Source organism: Stomoxys calcitrans, chromosome 2 (genome assembly GCF_963082655.1).
Source record: "Stomoxys calcitrans chromosome 2, idStoCalc2.1, whole genome shotgun sequence".
NCBI lineage: Eukaryota > Metazoa > Arthropoda > Insecta > Diptera > Muscidae > Stomoxys > Stomoxys calcitrans.
The window spans coordinates 193987146-194004526 of record NC_081553.1 but is presented as its reverse complement, the minus strand read 5'-3'; the positions used below and the strand labels follow the sequence as shown (position 1 = coordinate 194004526).

Genomic DNA, 17381 nt, shown 5'->3' with positions numbered 1-17381 from the left:
TGACCTCACCTTATGAGCGCATCCTGTGTAATATGATGGATTTTGTTAGTAGAGAAATTTTACCGTAAATATGTTTAATTAAATTAAGATATTTGTTCAAGTTTTTTATAACTAAAAACAGTGTACCCTACTTAAGCAACAAAACATCGAAAAGGAGAAGAAAAGTAGTAAAACAAAGTTAATTTCTAAATTCACTTTGACATTTGAAGTTATGTCATTTGCCAATCAATGTATTGGGTTGCCCAAAAAGTAATTGCGGATTTTTTAAAAGAAATTAAATGCATTTGTAATAAAACTTAGAATGAACTTTAATCAAATATACTTTTTTTACACTTTTTTTCTAAAGCAAGCTAAAAGTAACAGCTGATAACTGACAGAAGAAAGAATGCAATTACAGAGTCACAAGCTGTGAAAAAATTTGTCAACGCCGACTATATGAAAAATCCGCAATTACTTTTTGGGCAACCCAATAATTTCGGTGCGGTGGTTTTTTGTTGTTGTGCTAATGAAACAACTTCTTCACTGTGCCATGAAGTGACCCTTTTACAATTTTGACTTGCATCAGCAACGCAAGTTGTAGATAAAGGTTGTATTCAGTCATGCAGCATATGATACAGTACGGTTTTATACAGTTGTTCGAGTGTTTTTGTTGGCGCTTTACATAGTCCCTTAGTTTTCGATCGCATCCTTTCTGTATCCTTTTATATACGCAAAATAATGAAAACTGTGGATTATTTGGAGAGGAAATACCCATGCCGCGGTGATTTTATTCACAGTCTCTACAATTTGATTTCGACTCCTGATGAAGACTTTCCTCCATCGATCTACATAAATGGTCACACGGGAACTGGTAAAACATCTATTGTGAAAAACTTTCTTAAAATTTGCAAACAGAAAAATAAGAAATACCATGCCGTACATGTCAATTGTGTTGAATGCTATACCACCAAAATTCTCTTCGATCATATTTTGGAAGAGTTTGTTAGAACAGAGGTACGATGTGAAACATTCAAGGATTTCGTCGAAACATTGAGGCAGTTTGATGTCGGTAGTGGAAATGGTTATGTAGTGGCTTTAGATAATGCCGATCGATTAAGGGACATGGAAAGCAATGTACTGCCATCTCTTTTGAGACTTCAAGAATTTACGGGTCTTAATATTTGTGTGCTTCTAATATCACAAATTCCATTGGAAAAGTACCACTGCAAGACTGGACTAACTGAACTAATAACATTGTATTGTCCACAGTATACAAAATTGGAGACATTGAAAATTTTAAGCTATAATTATGAAGAGACTATTAAACTACTTAAGCTGCGGATTAAAGATCTCGATGGAGGCTCAGATCTGGAGAAAAAATATGTTATAGTTGACCAAATAACTCAGGATTTTTTCAACAATTATCTTAATGTATTTCTAAGCGTTTTTTATAAAGCTTGTCGTGATGTGCCCGAATTGAAAATAACTGCAAGCAAGTACTTTGTGACCTACATGGAACCAGTGTTAAGTGGCAGCGTCGAAATGAACGATGTTGCTAAACTATGGCGCAAGATTGTAACACCATTGCGATCAGCATTGTCTCAAGTTTATATGCGCTTTGATAAAACCCAAGACGATGTTATTTCGGATCGTACAGATGGACATGTTGAGAACCATAGTATACGTAAAATGGTTCAAGCCTTCGAACTTCCATTCTATGGGAAATACTTGCTCATAGCTGCTTTCTTGGCCAGTCACAACTCGGCCAAGGAGGACAAACGACTTTTTGTAAAACATCATGGAAAGCAACGAAAACGTATGCAAACTGTTAACGCTAAGGCTAAGGTTGTGGAAAAAATGTCTACCTCCCTGGGCCCAAAATCATTTAGTCTTGATCGTTTGCTGGCAATATTTTATGCTATTCTCGATGAGAAAGTTGGCTTAACTTGTAATCTCTTATCACAAATCTCAACATTAGTTCATCTTAAGCTTTTGGGGTTTGTGAGTGGCGAGAATAACATAATGGATGGATCTGCCCGTCTGCAATGTACAGTTGGACTGGAGTTTATTTTATACATTGGAAAAATTGTTGGTTTTAATGTTTATCAGTATTTATGTGATTTCTCTTGAAATTCTTGTAATATTCAATAAAAAGTTTTTTTTTGTAATATGTAGCAGTTGTTGTTGTAGCCATATATTTGATTGTGGAGGGAGCGATCCTCGTCATGCTCCTATAGGTGAGCAAGCTCGTCCCGGTCGGAGTTGTAACATGATGGTCTCAGGTTATTTAAAGGCGCCAATAACTCTTATTGTCATATCGAGCAACACAGGCACTCAGTATTTATGCAAGAGCCTACCGCCCTCTTACTCTCCACCCGATATCGCTGATTGTCTGCAATTGCAGCTATTCCATATGCTTAATCCACTATTCGCAACACGTAGACGCTCTCAGCTAAGCTTCTGGTAGCTCTCAGCTGAGCTTCTCATATCTGAAATGAACACACAGATCGGAACTCAATGTTCCAAACTGTGTGTGCTCATATTAACCCATGTCGGATGGAGCAGTTTGTTGTACATTGAGGTGGCAGCTTTTGCCGATGAAGAACTTCATCGGATGAATCCGGTACGTACAACCGGTTGTCATGAAAGCAACCGCGAGAAGTAGTAATGTGTAATTGATCTTATTAATGAGAAATAATTTGTTTTCGCTTCTCACAATCATTTCATCTTATAAATAATTGGTTCTTGGTTTCACGTGTGTCTTTAGAGTTTGAACTCCCTTCCAGTTAGATGCCAAAATTTATTTCCCCACCAAAAATATTGGCTGCTACCCTTAATTTTAGAACAAAGATATAGAAATTAAAACATTTTTAACAAATTTATTCGTCAAAAACAAAGAAAAAAGAAACAAAATTGCCTTGAAAGAATCGTAAACTTTTTTTCGTTAGATCTACTCTAAATATTAAAATTAATAAATGCACTTAAAAAATTGGTTGATACATAATAGTTAACATTTTCTATCATGCACTGTATAACTTGCGCGATTATACTACTTATTCGCCTTTGTAAACCGGCTTGCGTTTTTCAGCAAATGCCTTTAAACCTTCCATACGATCTTTGGTGGGTATGACTTGGGCGTAACATACTTCTTCAATGGAATATCCGGTACTTAAATCCACCTGCATGCCCTTGTCAATGGCTAGTTTAGCCATGCGTACGCCAACTGGACCATTGGGCAAAATTTCCTCTGCTATGGTTAATGCCTTACGGAAAGCAGCGTCTTTGGTTTCATTTTGTGGCACGACGTGATTAACAATTCCCATTTCTTTGGCCTCTTCGCCATTGAAAACGCGTGCCGTAAATATAAGTTCTTTAGCTAATGAGGGAGACAAAATACGTGGTAAACGTTGAGTACCACCTGCTCCTGGTATGATGGCCAATTTTGTCTCTACCAAACCCATTTTGGTATTTTGAGCAGCTGTGCGCATATCACATGCCAGAGCCATTTCCAGACCACCACCCAAAGCAGCACCATCTAATGCAGCTATCACAGGCATGGGTAATTGCTCAATAGATATTAATAACTGGCGTAATCCGGTAACAAATTCCTTAACTTCATCCTCCGACATGCCTTTGCGTTCCTTTAAGTCGGCGCCAGCGCAAAATATACCTGGAGTTAGACTTCTTAAAACAACGACACGGGAAGAATTGTCACGTTTTATTTCGTTCAGTATATTGGAAAATGTTTGCACTAGGCCACGGCTGAAGGCATTTTTTGCTTCTGGACGATTCAAACCCAAAACTGTAACACCCTTCTGATCACCTTCTAAGCGTTCAACTAGCACCTCTTGACCGGAGGCAGCAACAGAATAGCTTCGTTTACTAAGACACTGTGAATATCTAAGTAGAATGGAAGAACGTTTCAAATTCGATGTAATAAGTGTCATTTTCAATTTATTTTTCAAAGAAAAGATAAAAATTCGAGGTGCAAGTGGCGGCGGCTGGTTACAAAACCAAAAGGAAATTGACAGCTGTTTTGAAATTACAAAGTTGCCACATTTATCCATAAAAAGCAACAACAGGTTGAGTACGGGTCATTCACATACAATGATTAATCGAGTGACTTAAGGTCATTATAGAACAAATCTCGTTTACATTGCTCATTAAATCTGAATAAAAGGCTCTCTTCAGCTGATTTTATAAAGATGATCTAACCATTTAATCCGTATTTAAAGAGCAGTGTAAACAGGGTTTTGGATCAATTGACAGATATTGCCCATGCTTCGGTGAAAAATTTCGACACTCCACTGTTTTAAAATAAGAATGTTGCCAAATAGGTGGTTCACAGTGTATACTACGTCTAAAGCTGAGTTTTCTGTTCAGCTTTTCAAGCGGAATGCTTTCAAGCTTTATCTTCATTTATTAGCGAAAAATTAAATTAAATGGAAAAAACAAGCTCATTAAATCTGGATTTAAAAAGCAGTGTAAACAGGGTTTAAAACATGACATAAGTACCGGATAGTGAACCTTAAACAGCTGAGTACAGTTTTTTCTCGCTATATGTCAACAAGTTCAACAACGAAATAGGCCCGAACTAGTAACACACTAATTTTGACAGATAGTGCGCTCAATATTTTGTTGTTGGGCAACTGCCACTACCTGTAAATGACTACATCTTGGTTTAAACGGGGTTTAAGACGCAAGTCCTAAACAAAACAATATGTGTTCGTGTACTCACAAATTTGTCTAAAGCACGCGAACAGACCTAAGGATTTATTGGATAAAAAACCATTTAATGCGAACGACCCTTGGTAAAGTGTTACTTGACTGCGATTGGCAACATAATCGATCAGCTGTCGGACGTGTTTGTTTTATTCTGTTCGCTTTTTGTAATGTTTAGGCTGTATAAATAAAAGCGCAGAAATAATTAAAAAATAAATTATAAAATACTATATAATTGAATCACAGCCTAAAGTTTGGTGTTAATTTATATAATTTGTTTTCCTGTACTTTCCTGTTATCATTGTGCTGTTCAAACATGTCACGGAGATTGTCTTCTCAAAAAGTTCCCGCTTCAAAATCCAAACAAATGTCTTTGGCCTCCTTTCTGGGATGCTCACAACAGAAAACGAAAGGTAAGTGGCCACACAGCAAGAGTACAACTGAATTTCAAAGTTGCAAAAATCTACAGATGAGGAACCTAAGACCAGAAAGCAAATAAATCCCATATACATTGATTCGGAAACAGATGATGAAGATGAGCCCAATACCAATAGGCCAAAGGATTCCAAAAGCTGTAAAAAAACCAATGTCATCATCAAAAAATATTTATTTGATGATGATTCCAAGTCTCCTTTAGCACCTGCCAATATAAAGAAAACTTCCAACACCATCAAGGTGTCCGAAAAAACTTCAACTTCAGTTAGCCACAAGCTGAAGAGCTCTTCTGCAGTTGAAATCAGTTTAGATGGTATAGAATCCAAATATCAAACAGCTATGAAAAATATTAGCGAAAACATAGAAAAAGTAACTAAGGAACGCAGTAAATATACTGTAACGCCTGTTAAAAACTCATCAAATTCAATTTCTGTTGATACAACTCCAACTAAGAAATCATCAACTTCTGCGGACCACCAACGGGAAATAACCACACCACTGAAGGAATTGAATGTTTCCAATGATAGTTTTGATGATATTGTTAATCAAACAGTTAAATTTAAAGACAAACAAAAGAATTCTTTGCATAGAAAAGAAGCTAAATCTGAGAATTTGAATGCAACAACAAAACTTTTTTCTAAAGACGGATCTGGGAGTGTAAGTCATGAAGCGAAGGCAAAAGACAATAAAAATACAGAAAAGAGCCCTAAAGTTATTTCCCATTTGGAGAAATCTGAGAAGGAGGATGTAAAGCCCAGAAAGTCCGATGTAAATGTAGTCTTTGGTCATGGGATCAACGAATATTTGTGTGACCTGTCTCAGAGTCATCATTTTAAAACCAGCAACAATGAGGTATTTTATTATGACAATTGCTAAGGCATTTTTTATGTTCATATATTATTTTATTTGTTTGCAGGATAATATTTATGTTCTCAAATCAAGCTTGGAATTTTTTAAAACAAATTATCTTGAATTAATGCAAAAATATTGCAATATTGTTGATCAAATACCCGCGGATTACTTCAATGGGGTAAATGGCTTTGAAACTGGGACTTTTTTAAAATTGAAAATTATGCGGCAAAAATTTAAGGCCAAAACAAAGTTATTGCAAAATGCATTGGAGAAGCAAGAGCTGAAGGAACAAGTTATTCCAAAACAGGAAGCCCCAGTTTTGTCTTCGCATAAGAAACAAGCTCTACAATTGTGCCTTGGAACAGAGCCAGATTTCAATATCGATGATATGGAAGAGGAAGAAAGGCAAATAAAAGCTGATGAATGGCAACAAAGTATAAGTAACATAAAACCACAGATGAGCATTGATGAAATACCAGAAAATAAATATCTGAATAAAATTGAACAAAAAGAGTTGAGCAAGACACCGACAAGAGTATTATCCTCTAAACTAGAGGTAACGAAACCCATTAACAGTCGGCTTCCTATATCCTATGAACCAGAACCCGATATCGATATTGATGACATGGAAGAGGAGGAGAGACAAATGAGACTTGAACAAGAAGTTAATAGGTATTCAAAAACTAATACACTCTCACATGAATATTGTAATGGAGCCCCCGACGACGAAGATGATTTAGTACCACAAAACTCAAACGCTAACAAGCGGCTATCTTCAAAACATGAATTGATGAAAATGCAACAAGAACTCATACATGATTTGTGTGAAGATGATGGCAACGAAGACGAGGAATACCTACAAGCAAAATATTTGCAAGAGACAACATATCTGGATGAAGAAGATGATAGTCTTGTAAATCAATCTACCGTTCGTCCCAAAACAGTCGACGACGAGGATGAATGTGAACTCGACGATTTGTTAAACGACATTAAAGAGCAGGATGCAGAATTGAAAGGGCGAAAATCAACATTTAATGACTTTGCTTATGCTGATTTCGAAAGTACTAGGAGAAAACAACAGGATAAGTCCCCAGCTCAACGCATCACGTTTCCGGTTGAACATGGCAATACGTTAGACACTGTAGAGCTTGACGAGGATGGTTTTGAGGTAACTTCTTTAAATTTTTTTTCGCTTTTATTATAAAGTGAAACTATGGATAAAACTATAGTGGTTTATTTATGCGATTTGAAATCGAGTTTGAAAGCCAAAAAAAATACACTTATAATTTATTTGCGAAAAATGGACCAGGAAATACAACTGGTCCCATATTTGAGGAAAAATCCGACATGGGTCCATCCTTTTAAGCTGAAATCTTATTCAAATTTTGTCCAATATTAATTCGTTTTACATTTTCATTCAAAAGCAATTTTACTCAACTCTTTGTCTAAAAAGTATTCCAAAATATTAGTTAAATGACATTTTGTTGTAATACAAACAACTTTTAGGAGCCGCTATACATTTGTTTGAAGAAAACGTATTTTGAAATAAATAATTGCGCTTGGGCCCAAATCGTATGGGGAAAGCAACACTGAACACTAAGTTAGGTTAGAGTAACAGTTTATTTTCTAAACAGACCCACTTAGACTCTTTTATTCCATTTTGCTACCACAGCAACTTCAGACCAGATTTCTGGGGGAATCGAACTCTCGACCCTCGGACTGATAATTCGAGTACGCTACCATATCGGTTATCGGACGTCCAAGGTCTGGTTTGATTGAAAAGAGTATGCAGATTCTAATCTGTTCCATACATCTAAGAAAGTAATCGGTTTGTTATGCGCTCTAAATACGATAAGTAACCCCGAGGAGGTTTCCGTCAGGAATTTCGTGCTGATCTGAAAATTCTTAATCGTTCTTCATTCTCTAACCATACCCCAGTGCCGACGTCTGTAGGCTACGAAAGCCGGACATGGACATAGGTAATGTGCCAACATCTTATCATTTTCCCCACATGCCCTACACACACTGTCACTTACCGCACCTTTCTGCATAAGTTGGGTTATGGAAGGGCACAGCGACTAGCAATCTAGGTTGCTCGCCGCTAACTCGGAGGCCTTATATCCATTGCGTTTACCCTTGAAGAATGTAGAATAGAAGAAGATGGAGAACAATTTTATGAACATGCACTGCAGAACGATACAAGACATAAAAAAAAGGACAGAAAAGCGAAAATAATGCGCAAGACAAGAAGAAAAACACATCGTCGAGAGTATGGTCCAGTCAACCAGTTCAGGACTCCACGGAATTCCAGAATGGCAACATGGCTCGCAAAGAGGTGTTCACCTATTATCCAGTGTCTTCTCGCAATTGCGGGGCAGGTGCTCGACCGTCTTCAACTCCTCCTTGACTGCCCCCATCTGAAAGATGCTCGACTCATCCCGAAATGTATAATCTGCCCTGATTCTAAGTATTTCAATGAAGGTTCTTGCTCCAGTACCCTCATTCAATTTAGATCCATCCGTGCATACAGACGGTCTTGGGAAGGGCGGGGTGGCCCCAACCCAGAGATCGCTTTTCGGGAAAACGACTTACAACCTATCAAGAAGGAAGCACTCCCCTGGTATATTATCAGTCGCGCCGCATACAGCATGACGCCAGAATAGAAAAATAGTATAAATAGCCCACTCAAGAACCCAGGACAGATCCTTTAAATACATCCATTTACCTCCTCTTAGTGAAAAGGACCATTGCAGTCTTTCTGGGATTTATGCCAAGCCTCTTGGCCCTCGCCCATCCTGAAAGCTTCCTTAAAGCTCCCAGAATGATGTCCGTATTGGCAGAGAGGAAACGACCACCCATCATGATAACGGCGTCCCGGCACGGGATAGCTGTGAGCACCACACAGGCTAGAGCATTGAGGTCCGATCTATGTGGTGTTCATGGCTGTCACGAGAAGCTTAGCTGCGAGCTATCGGGCGTCCACAGGTTGCGGATAGTGGAATGCTCCAAACGTAGCAGCTGCAATGGCAGTCGCGGACAATCAGCGGTATCGAGCGGAGAGTCTCAGGGAGGGACTGGACGGCACCGGCTGTTGCAAGGCGTGTTATTGGCGCCTTTCAATAACCAATGGCCACCATGTTTCCGTGGCGATCGGTCTTTTCAACCGGATCGACCTTTCTCACCTACAGGAGCTTGGTAAAGATCGCCACCTCCACATGAAAATGTGGCTACAATAACATGATGACGGCGTCGAAGGCAACGATGTTCACACCCTCCCTCTCGAAATAACACAGAATCCCATTGATCAAAAGCTAAAATAGGGAGATAAAACACGTCCTTGCAGAGTTTCTCTTATCACAATCTTCCTTATGGAGCCCTCTGCCAGTGACGCGTTGATAATCCGGCCTTCCAGCATCGTATTTACAAATTACCACCGTTTACCAAAATAGGGGGAACCTCCATGTCCATCAGAGCGCCATGTATAGACTCCACGTTATTTAAAGCCCCTTATATGTCCAGGTAGGTCGCCAAAGTGAAGTCGCCCACACCCATATTGCCCCATGTAGCCAACCACATAATGAAGGGCACTATCAACCGACCGCCACTTAGTGTACGCATGCTGATAGCCGCATACCAGTAAGGGTATGCCATTATTGGCCTGTAGTCTTTGGGTAGAGAATGACTCGTTGTCCCAGCGTTCGGGAGGAAAACTACTACATTTCAAGGATACGTATGGCAATCGGTCCTGTCGTTTTCAGCATAGCAGTCAGTTCGCCATCCGTCCCGTTGATTTATAGGGTTCAAACTAATTCACCGCCTAAACTATCTTCCGTTACGATAGGGAAAGCCATACGGTCCGCCTTCCTGATTCCTTTCAGTAATAGCCTCGTCTTCTCACGGACCAGATCCTCCCATAGGGTTTGTCCATTAATACCGCTTCACTGTTCCACGTTGGTACATGCACGTTCGTTGCCCGCGCCCATAACGTGGATTTCGTCGCCCCGAAAGGTTTCGCATTCGGTAAGTTACTTATGGCAGTTCTCTAACTCCTACGGTCAATTCGCCTTCCGTATCGTTCCATGAAGGAACAGAGGCAAACTTATCACATATCGATCAGCGCAATCGGATTCAAGTTTAAGCTAATGATAAGGGATATCATTTTGATAGCCGAGTCCGAACGGCGTGCTGCAGTGCGATATCTCTTTGGGCAGAAGATTTTATATGGCCTCTATGCATGGCGTAGTACCTCACAAATGTAGCCAGCATTAGGAAGGGATAACCAATGCTGAAAATTTGTCTGATGTTATTGCCAGGGTTTGAACCCATGCGTTTAGCGTCATAGACTGATATGCTAACCCCTGCGCTACGATGGATCGTATCCCCACATTCTGACCCCATTACCTTTAACATAGTGATTTATATGTGACAAGGCAAAATAAAATTATTCGAAAAATAAAATTATTCTCATTTCAGGTCTACGATCCTGAGATGTTTGAAATAAGACATTCACAGGCAGCTGCTACATTGAATACAAATCGACCAAACACTTCGTATAATTCACATTCAACATCCACCATTGTAATCGATGACCATGATACACCGAGCACCAGTCGAGCCTCATTTATAAATGACTTACTCAAAACACCTACCTCCTCATCCAACAGACTCTCAACACTAGATAAACAGACTACAAACTTAACAGCATCAGCCCAAAAAATTGCTGGCAATTTTCATTCAAATGTTCAAAATGATGGAATTACAGGAGAATTTGATGGTTACAATTATCCTCATTCGAAACGACTCATGGAAGCTCTACGTGTAAATTTTGGTCTAAAGAGTTTTCGCACCAATCAACTGCAGGTGATAAATGCTGCTTTGACGGGTCACGATTGTTTTGTATTAATGCCTACCGGAGGTGGAAAATCCTTATGCTATCAACTGCCGGCCATAATGACAGAAGGTGTGACTATTGTCATAAGTCCGCTAAAGTCTTTGATATCCGATCAAGTGAATAAAATGGCTTCCTTGGATGTATGTATAGATTATACCAATTAATTCCAGACGGCCTATTGATTTCGCTTTACATTTTTGTTTTTCTTTTCAGATATACGCCAAAAATTTCTCTGGTGATCAATCGTTGCAGGAACAACGAGCCATTTATTGTGATTTGGAAACAACACCGCCTCGTATTAAAATCCTTTATGTGACCCCAGAAAAAATTTCCAGTTCTGCAAAGTTTCAAGATCTCCTTGATACTCTGTATGCGAATAACAGTATATCACGCTTTGTCATAGACGAAGCCCATTGTGTATCACAATGGGGCCATGACTTTCGTCCCGACTACAAACGCCTAGGTATACTGAGAAAGCGTTTTCCAAAAGTGCCCGCAATGGCATTGACAGCTACCGCAACACCTCGTGTAAGAATGGATATATTGAAACAATTGAATCTCCAAAGCCCTAAGTGGTTTTTATCCAGTTTCAATCGTAGCAATCTCAAGTATACAGTGCTCCCTAAAAAAGGTTCAACCACCGTGGATGATATTAAGAATTTCATTCTTTCTCGACCTGCCACAGACAGTGGCATCATCTATTGCCTATCGCGCAAGGAATGTGATGATGTTGCCCAACGTATGTGCAAGTTTGGCATTAAATCTTGTGCTTATCATGCCGGTCTTTCGGATAGCGTAAGGGAGACACGCCAAAAAGATTGGATTACCAATAAATATCGGGTTATTTGTGCCACCATAGCATTTGGCATGGGTATTGATAAGCCAGATGTACGGTTTGTTTTGCATTATTCATTGCCAAAATCAATTGAAGGATATTATCAGGAGGCTGGTAGAGCGGGGCGTGATGGTGAAACGGCCCATTGCATTTTATACTACAACTACAGTGATATGATGCGTTATCGTAAAATGATGGATAGTGAGTACAAAAACAAATTTTGCTTAAAATTTCTTTGCAACATATTTTCGTTCTGCAGTGGATAAATCAATTACGGCAAATGTTAAAAATATTCACATTGAAAATTTAAATCGCATTGTGGGCTATTGTGAAAATGTTGCCGATTGTCGACGGGCACAGCAGTTGGATTACTTTGGCGAACATTTCACCAGAGAGGAATGTTTAAGAAATCGTGCTACAGCATGTGATAATTGCCTTAAACAACAACAGTATACAGTAAGTAAAGTAATAGCACTTATTAAATAGTTAATTGGAATTATATAGTAAAAGGTGGCAGAGCATTGGGCTTAAAGAAGCATGGCTTAACTTCGGATTGGGTAATATATTAAGTTTTTCATTCCAATGGTAACATCATGAAGGGTGCTTTTGTACTCTATAAAGTATATTTATTTTGGAATATTCAGTAGTAAGTGAGGTAGCCTTATCATTCCGCCGCACCGTCTGACAGAAGAATGCTATCTACCGTACAAATGAAACTTTCTACTAATTGCAAATGTTGCCAGCAATTCTAATGGTCAAGTTTCAAACATAGGAGTTTAGTGTGATAGGCGGACATGCTAACCTCTATGCCTCGCAGGAGGCGTGTGTCGTGTGGTCCCAGTTACATCCTTCACGTTGGGATCAATTCTTAACTTGTAGGAGTTGAGGCGGCTGCATCTGTCGGATCGTAATTGGACTCAGAACTTCTCTGGTTTGCCTGGTGAGTTCAATTTCTTTAGCTGCAAAAATAAAACAAAACACATCCTGCAGGACGAACAGGATGAGAATTTTTTTTTTTGCCAAAAGCGACCTTTTAAGAGAAGCTCAAACAAAGAGAAGGTCCAAAAACATGGGTGGTTTCCTATGAATATAAACACAGAACTGTCATATTAATGCCTTCAAACTGGCCGGCTGTTTTCAACCGTTCGCGGAAGACCACCTTTTGGATACGATGTAGTTTTTTATTTAATGGTATTCGTGAGGGTCGAGTACAAGATGTCCTGCAACAACAGAGCAACAGGTCCACTGTGTCAAAAAGTAAATTTTTAGAGAAACTTAAACAAAAAGAATGTACAAAAAAAGGATGGTTTGCAATGAATGTAAACACAGAACTGTCATCTTAATACCGTCAAATTGGCTGGCTGTTTTCAGCCGCTCGAATGAGGTCACCTTTTAAAATCTGCCTTGGGTCACAACTTCCCCTTTTGGCCATCTAATTTTTAGCTTGTAACGAGATCGACGACCTTGGTACACGATAAACGCTTGGATTCGAAGTAGTTTTTCAATTAATGGCATTCGTGAGGGCCGAGTACAAGATGTCTTGCAATAACAGAGTATGTCAACGGCTTTGGAAAGATCTATTGTCACTGCGAATGTGTGGTCCGGTGGTCTAAGTAACGTTGGACTGTGAGCCATGTGGGTTGTAGTTGTTGTTGTAGCCACGTATGTGGAGGTAGCGATCCTCGTCAACCTCCATAGTATCAATCTGAACAAACGTCCAGCACGTTAGCAACAATCCAATGTCGGATTTAAGATGACTGCGTTAACCGGAACATAGTTAATTCAGAATTACTCCGATTGGCCGAGCGATATCAACTTTATCAGGTGCTATGGGTGGCGGTTGGTCTCACAAAAAGGGTTCCAGGTCACAATCGGGACACACATCCCGCACGTTGGCATCAATCCTTGCTCTGTAGGAGCTGAGGCGACTGCTACTGCCGGATCATAATTGAGCCAGAACTGCCCTGGTTTGTCGGGGGAGGTTAATTTGGGGTCGTTCTCCAACGTCCGCATTCACCCTAAAGTTATTTACCACATCTTTATCAACATCCCAAGTGCTGCCGGCAAATAGCTGGAGGATTCAGTTGTTCTTTTGATCTCGTCACACATTGCAGTGGCATGTGCGGAGAATGTGTAAGGCTGTCAAATATTGTAGTTGATGGTCGTAATTGTTATGCCATCGACTTTCATATCCATCTGCCGACGTACTTTCACTGTTCATGTAGTGAACAATGTGGCTGAAGATTTAGTGGCGGATATCTTCATTTCCAGTCGCCAGTCGTATGTGAAATTTGGGGATAAGAAGTCAAAGCCCCGTAGAATGAAATAGGGGGTTCCCCAAGCTTTGGTAATATCGCTGGTACTGTTTAACCCCTAACTATCCTCTATAACGCTCCCTTTAGAGGGCAGCGTTATCTTAACATATGCGGACGATTGAACGATTATGGCTTTTGGCCCTCGCGATAGGTTAAACATCTACCTTACCCGTCTTGCGATTAATTTCGCTGCAAATTTTCTTGCAGCGATATTACCAAAGCTTGGGGAACCCCCTGTTTCATTCTACGGGGCTTTGACTTCTTATCCCCAAATTTCACATACGACTGGCGACTGGAAATGGTTCAGTTGTTATTGTTGTTGTAGCAGTGACAGCCCTTGTCAATAAGGACTCCATCGGGTCAATCCGGTACGTACAACCGGCTGGCACTGTCGTTCAGGCCATTGTAGTGCAATGTGACTTCCTTATGCAGTGTTGGTGGTTTACCAATTGGTGTTTTCCTTTAGAGACGGAAGAAGCCGTGTTTTCAAAAACCTTAGTCACTGGGGATACAAGAGAGATAGGGCTGTATGAATCTCCATTGGTAGGTTAAGCTATATATTGTCATTTAACTTTAAAGATTAACGGTATCCTTTTGAGTTAAAGATGTAAAAAGTTAATCAAGTGTGTAGTGTATGTCGGCTCCGCCTGACGTTTGCCTTTCTGTACTTGTGTTCCTCTATGAAATACTCTTTATTTCTCTTTCTAGATTATTAATCCTTTGGAGCAATGTCGAAAGGTTGCTCATTGTGTAAAGGACATATGTAGCGGTCGTTCGCGTTTTACCTTATTGCATATTGGTAAGTAGAAATAAATCCATTCGTTAAAGTTCCCGCTTCCCGGACAGGTTGGGCATACTGAGACGACATCGGTGTTCTCCGTAGCAATGCGTGTTTTCTCCTGAGCGGTTGAACTTGTTGTTATCATTGAGTTGTCGGTTTTTTATCTGGTTTTACATGTGTCCGATGCAACATAGCCCCTTTTAATGCGACAAAGGCTTGAAAATTTCTTTCTAATATAGTCGGAAACAAACCTTGGAATGTCATAGGTCGCATAACACCTTGCTATTTGTGGGATACTTTAATGGCAGAGTAACACTGCCATCTCTAGCTGAGGTGTTTTTATAACTTTCCCTATGAGGGGGACAGTTCCACCCATACTAGAGGACAAAGTTGAGGTGACCCTCTAGGTTAAACTGTAATGGGGAAGTTCAATAAATAAGGGCAGCCACACGCTATAAAAGTTAAGTCTTTAAGTCGCGTCAAAATTTTTTTACCTTACCCCTTACCATTTCAGCCGATGTCCTTAAAGGATCAAATATTAAAAAAATTATTGATTTTAATCACAACAAAACTCGACATCATGGTATCTTCAAGGAGTGGGATAAGGCTGATATACAGCGATTACTTCGTATCATGGTTACAAAGGAATTTTTGCGAGAAGATCTGATATTTGCCAACGATATTCCACAGGCGTATTTATATTTGGGACCACAAGTCGAAAGACTTATGAAAGAAACGCATGCCATGGAATTTGCAGTCACCCGCAAACAAGGCAAAGGCCAAAAGAATGCTGCCAATGATGATGCAGCATCCAGTTCAGCAAGCAATAAGACAAATGCATCTTCCAAGGGAAGTGAACAACTTAAGGACATTTATCACCGTTGTTATTCGGATCTTTTGGACTTGTGTCGCACAATTGCCGCTCAGCGAAATGTTACAATGGCCAGTATCATGAATATCCAGGCTATTAAAGCCATGGCTGAGCAATTGCCAGAAACTGAGGCTGAAATGTGTTCCATTCCACATGTGACCAAGGCTAATTTTGATAAATATGGTGCAAAACTCTTGGAAATCACAAGAAATTATGCAGCTGAGAAACTATGCATTCTTATGGACTTAGAAGAACAGCAAGAAAAAGCAAAGCCAAATAAACAGATTGTTGATGACAACAGTGAAAGCGATGAATATGAAGACGATGGAGCCAATTGGAGTAGAGCCGCCGCATCACAGGGAAGTTCGAATAGTGGTGGTGGTAGCAGTTATCGCGGTGGTAAACGAAAACGTACCTGGCGTGCCAGAGGTGGCAGTGCCAAGAAGTCTCGCAAAGCATCTGGTACAAGTTCCAATAGTTGGGGGGTAGCCACTGTAAGTCCTTCCAAAAAGTATGGAAGTAAAAAAGTATTTGGCTCACCATCTCGAGGAAAACGGGGCAGTTCAAGTCGCGGTAGAGGTGGATCTGGCAGTACTCGTGGGGGTGGTGGTACTTGGATAGCTAAGAAAACTGGTAAATATACACACCCTTAGAATTAGAAGAAGAAATCTGGTTCACCGTTTAATATCTAATTTTTAGGTTCAAGTGGAGGTTTTCAACTTATGCCTATACCAACATCGAAATAATTTTTATATGTTCGTTTTTTGTTCATTAACTTGTATTTTGCAATTTATGTTTAAAAGTCCTCTCATAATTTCATTTTAATATGTAACAAGTTCAAAAACAATTCGATAAATAATTAATTTTTCTATAAAAAGCTGAAACAGAAAAACTATAAAGTGTGAATTTTTAAAATTTGTTGTTTGATAAACGTTTGTTAAGTTGTAATTTAAAGGCATGTAGTCTTTATATAAATAAATAACTTTTTTTTATGAAAAATTATTAAAAATGTCCGTTTATGTAACATGAGTCTAATTACAAAAAGTATTTATGAAAATGTCTACATGGTCTTGATCTACAGGGTCTTCCTTGTAGCGCTGAACCTCTCGTTCAAGATCATGTAGATCCACCTTAAAGTTTCTTTCTGAGCGGTCGATACCTATCAACATGGTGATGATTTGAATAGTCCCTACGATAACAGCCCCGAAGGTATTGTTTGGACAGTATGTAGTTATTTCTTCGCACGTGTAGGATCTTTGTCTCCTATTGAATCTTTGTCTCGTGAGGTCCTGCTGGAGTTCGAAGAGCGGCATTCCGACAGATCATGCGAGTATGTAGTGAGCAATGTGTATGAAGATATGTTGGGAGATATCTTCAGATCTCTTGCAGAGAAATAAGAGGCAAGTTTGTTGAGGTGGAAGTTTAACCTATCGCCGATGCTACCAATGGTTGGGGGCCTGATTGCATAATCGTACAATCGTCCACATATGATACGATCTCTATGCTGGATAGAATAGAGGATAGGTAGAGGTTAAACAGTGCCGGCGATATCACCACGCCTTGGGAAACTATAGAGTATTCAGTATAAACATATTTACGTTCCAGTCTAATGTACGTTTTCTCCCTCACCTTATTCTTATTTTCTTATTATCCATAAGAACAAGTGGTAAACACTCTCACTCGTATTTAAATGTTTATCT

The 17381-nt window shown here is 39.6% G+C and overlaps 4 protein-coding genes across 4 annotated transcripts; 3 read left to right on the top strand and 1 right to left on the bottom strand.

The window, feature by feature from the left end:
• The first annotated feature begins 622 nt into the window (after window positions 1-622).
• Window positions 623-2153, top strand: LOC106088656 (origin recognition complex subunit 5). Its single transcript, XM_013254273.2, has one exon. The coding sequence runs from the start codon at window positions 718-720 to the stop codon at window positions 2107-2109; it is 1392 nt and encodes a 463-aa protein (XP_013109727.2). The 5' UTR covers window positions 623-717; the 3' UTR covers window positions 2110-2153.
• A 685-nt stretch (window positions 2154-2838) lies between these two features.
• Window positions 2839-4004, bottom strand: LOC106088655 (methylglutaconyl-CoA hydratase, mitochondrial). Its single transcript, XM_013254271.2, has one exon. The coding sequence runs from the start codon at window positions 3924-3926 to the stop codon at window positions 3033-3035; it is 894 nt and encodes a 297-aa protein (XP_013109725.1). The 5' UTR covers window positions 3927-4004; the 3' UTR covers window positions 2839-3032.
• An 855-nt stretch (window positions 4005-4859) lies between these two features.
• On the top strand, window positions 4860-6585 carry LOC131994821 (recQ-like DNA helicase Blm). The gene is made up of 4 exons (XM_059361730.1): window positions 4860-5114; window positions 5171-5988; window positions 6053-6523; window positions 6565-6585. Exons 1-4 carry the CDS (start codon window positions 5018-5020, stop codon window positions 6583-6585), a joined length of 1407 nt encoding a protein of 468 aa, XP_059217713.1. The 5' UTR covers window positions 4860-5017.
• On the top strand, window positions 6450-16634 carry LOC106088667 (recQ-like DNA helicase Blm). The gene is made up of 7 exons (XM_013254301.2): window positions 6450-7156; window positions 10462-11019; window positions 11093-11915; window positions 11974-12170; window positions 14738-14828; window positions 15325-16314; window positions 16381-16634. The coding sequence occupies exons 1-7, from the start codon at window positions 6614-6616 to the stop codon at window positions 16425-16427; spliced, it is 3249 nt and encodes a 1082-aa protein (XP_013109755.2). The 5' UTR covers window positions 6450-6613; the 3' UTR covers window positions 16428-16634.
• The last annotated feature ends 747 nt before the right edge of the window (window positions 16635-17381 follow it).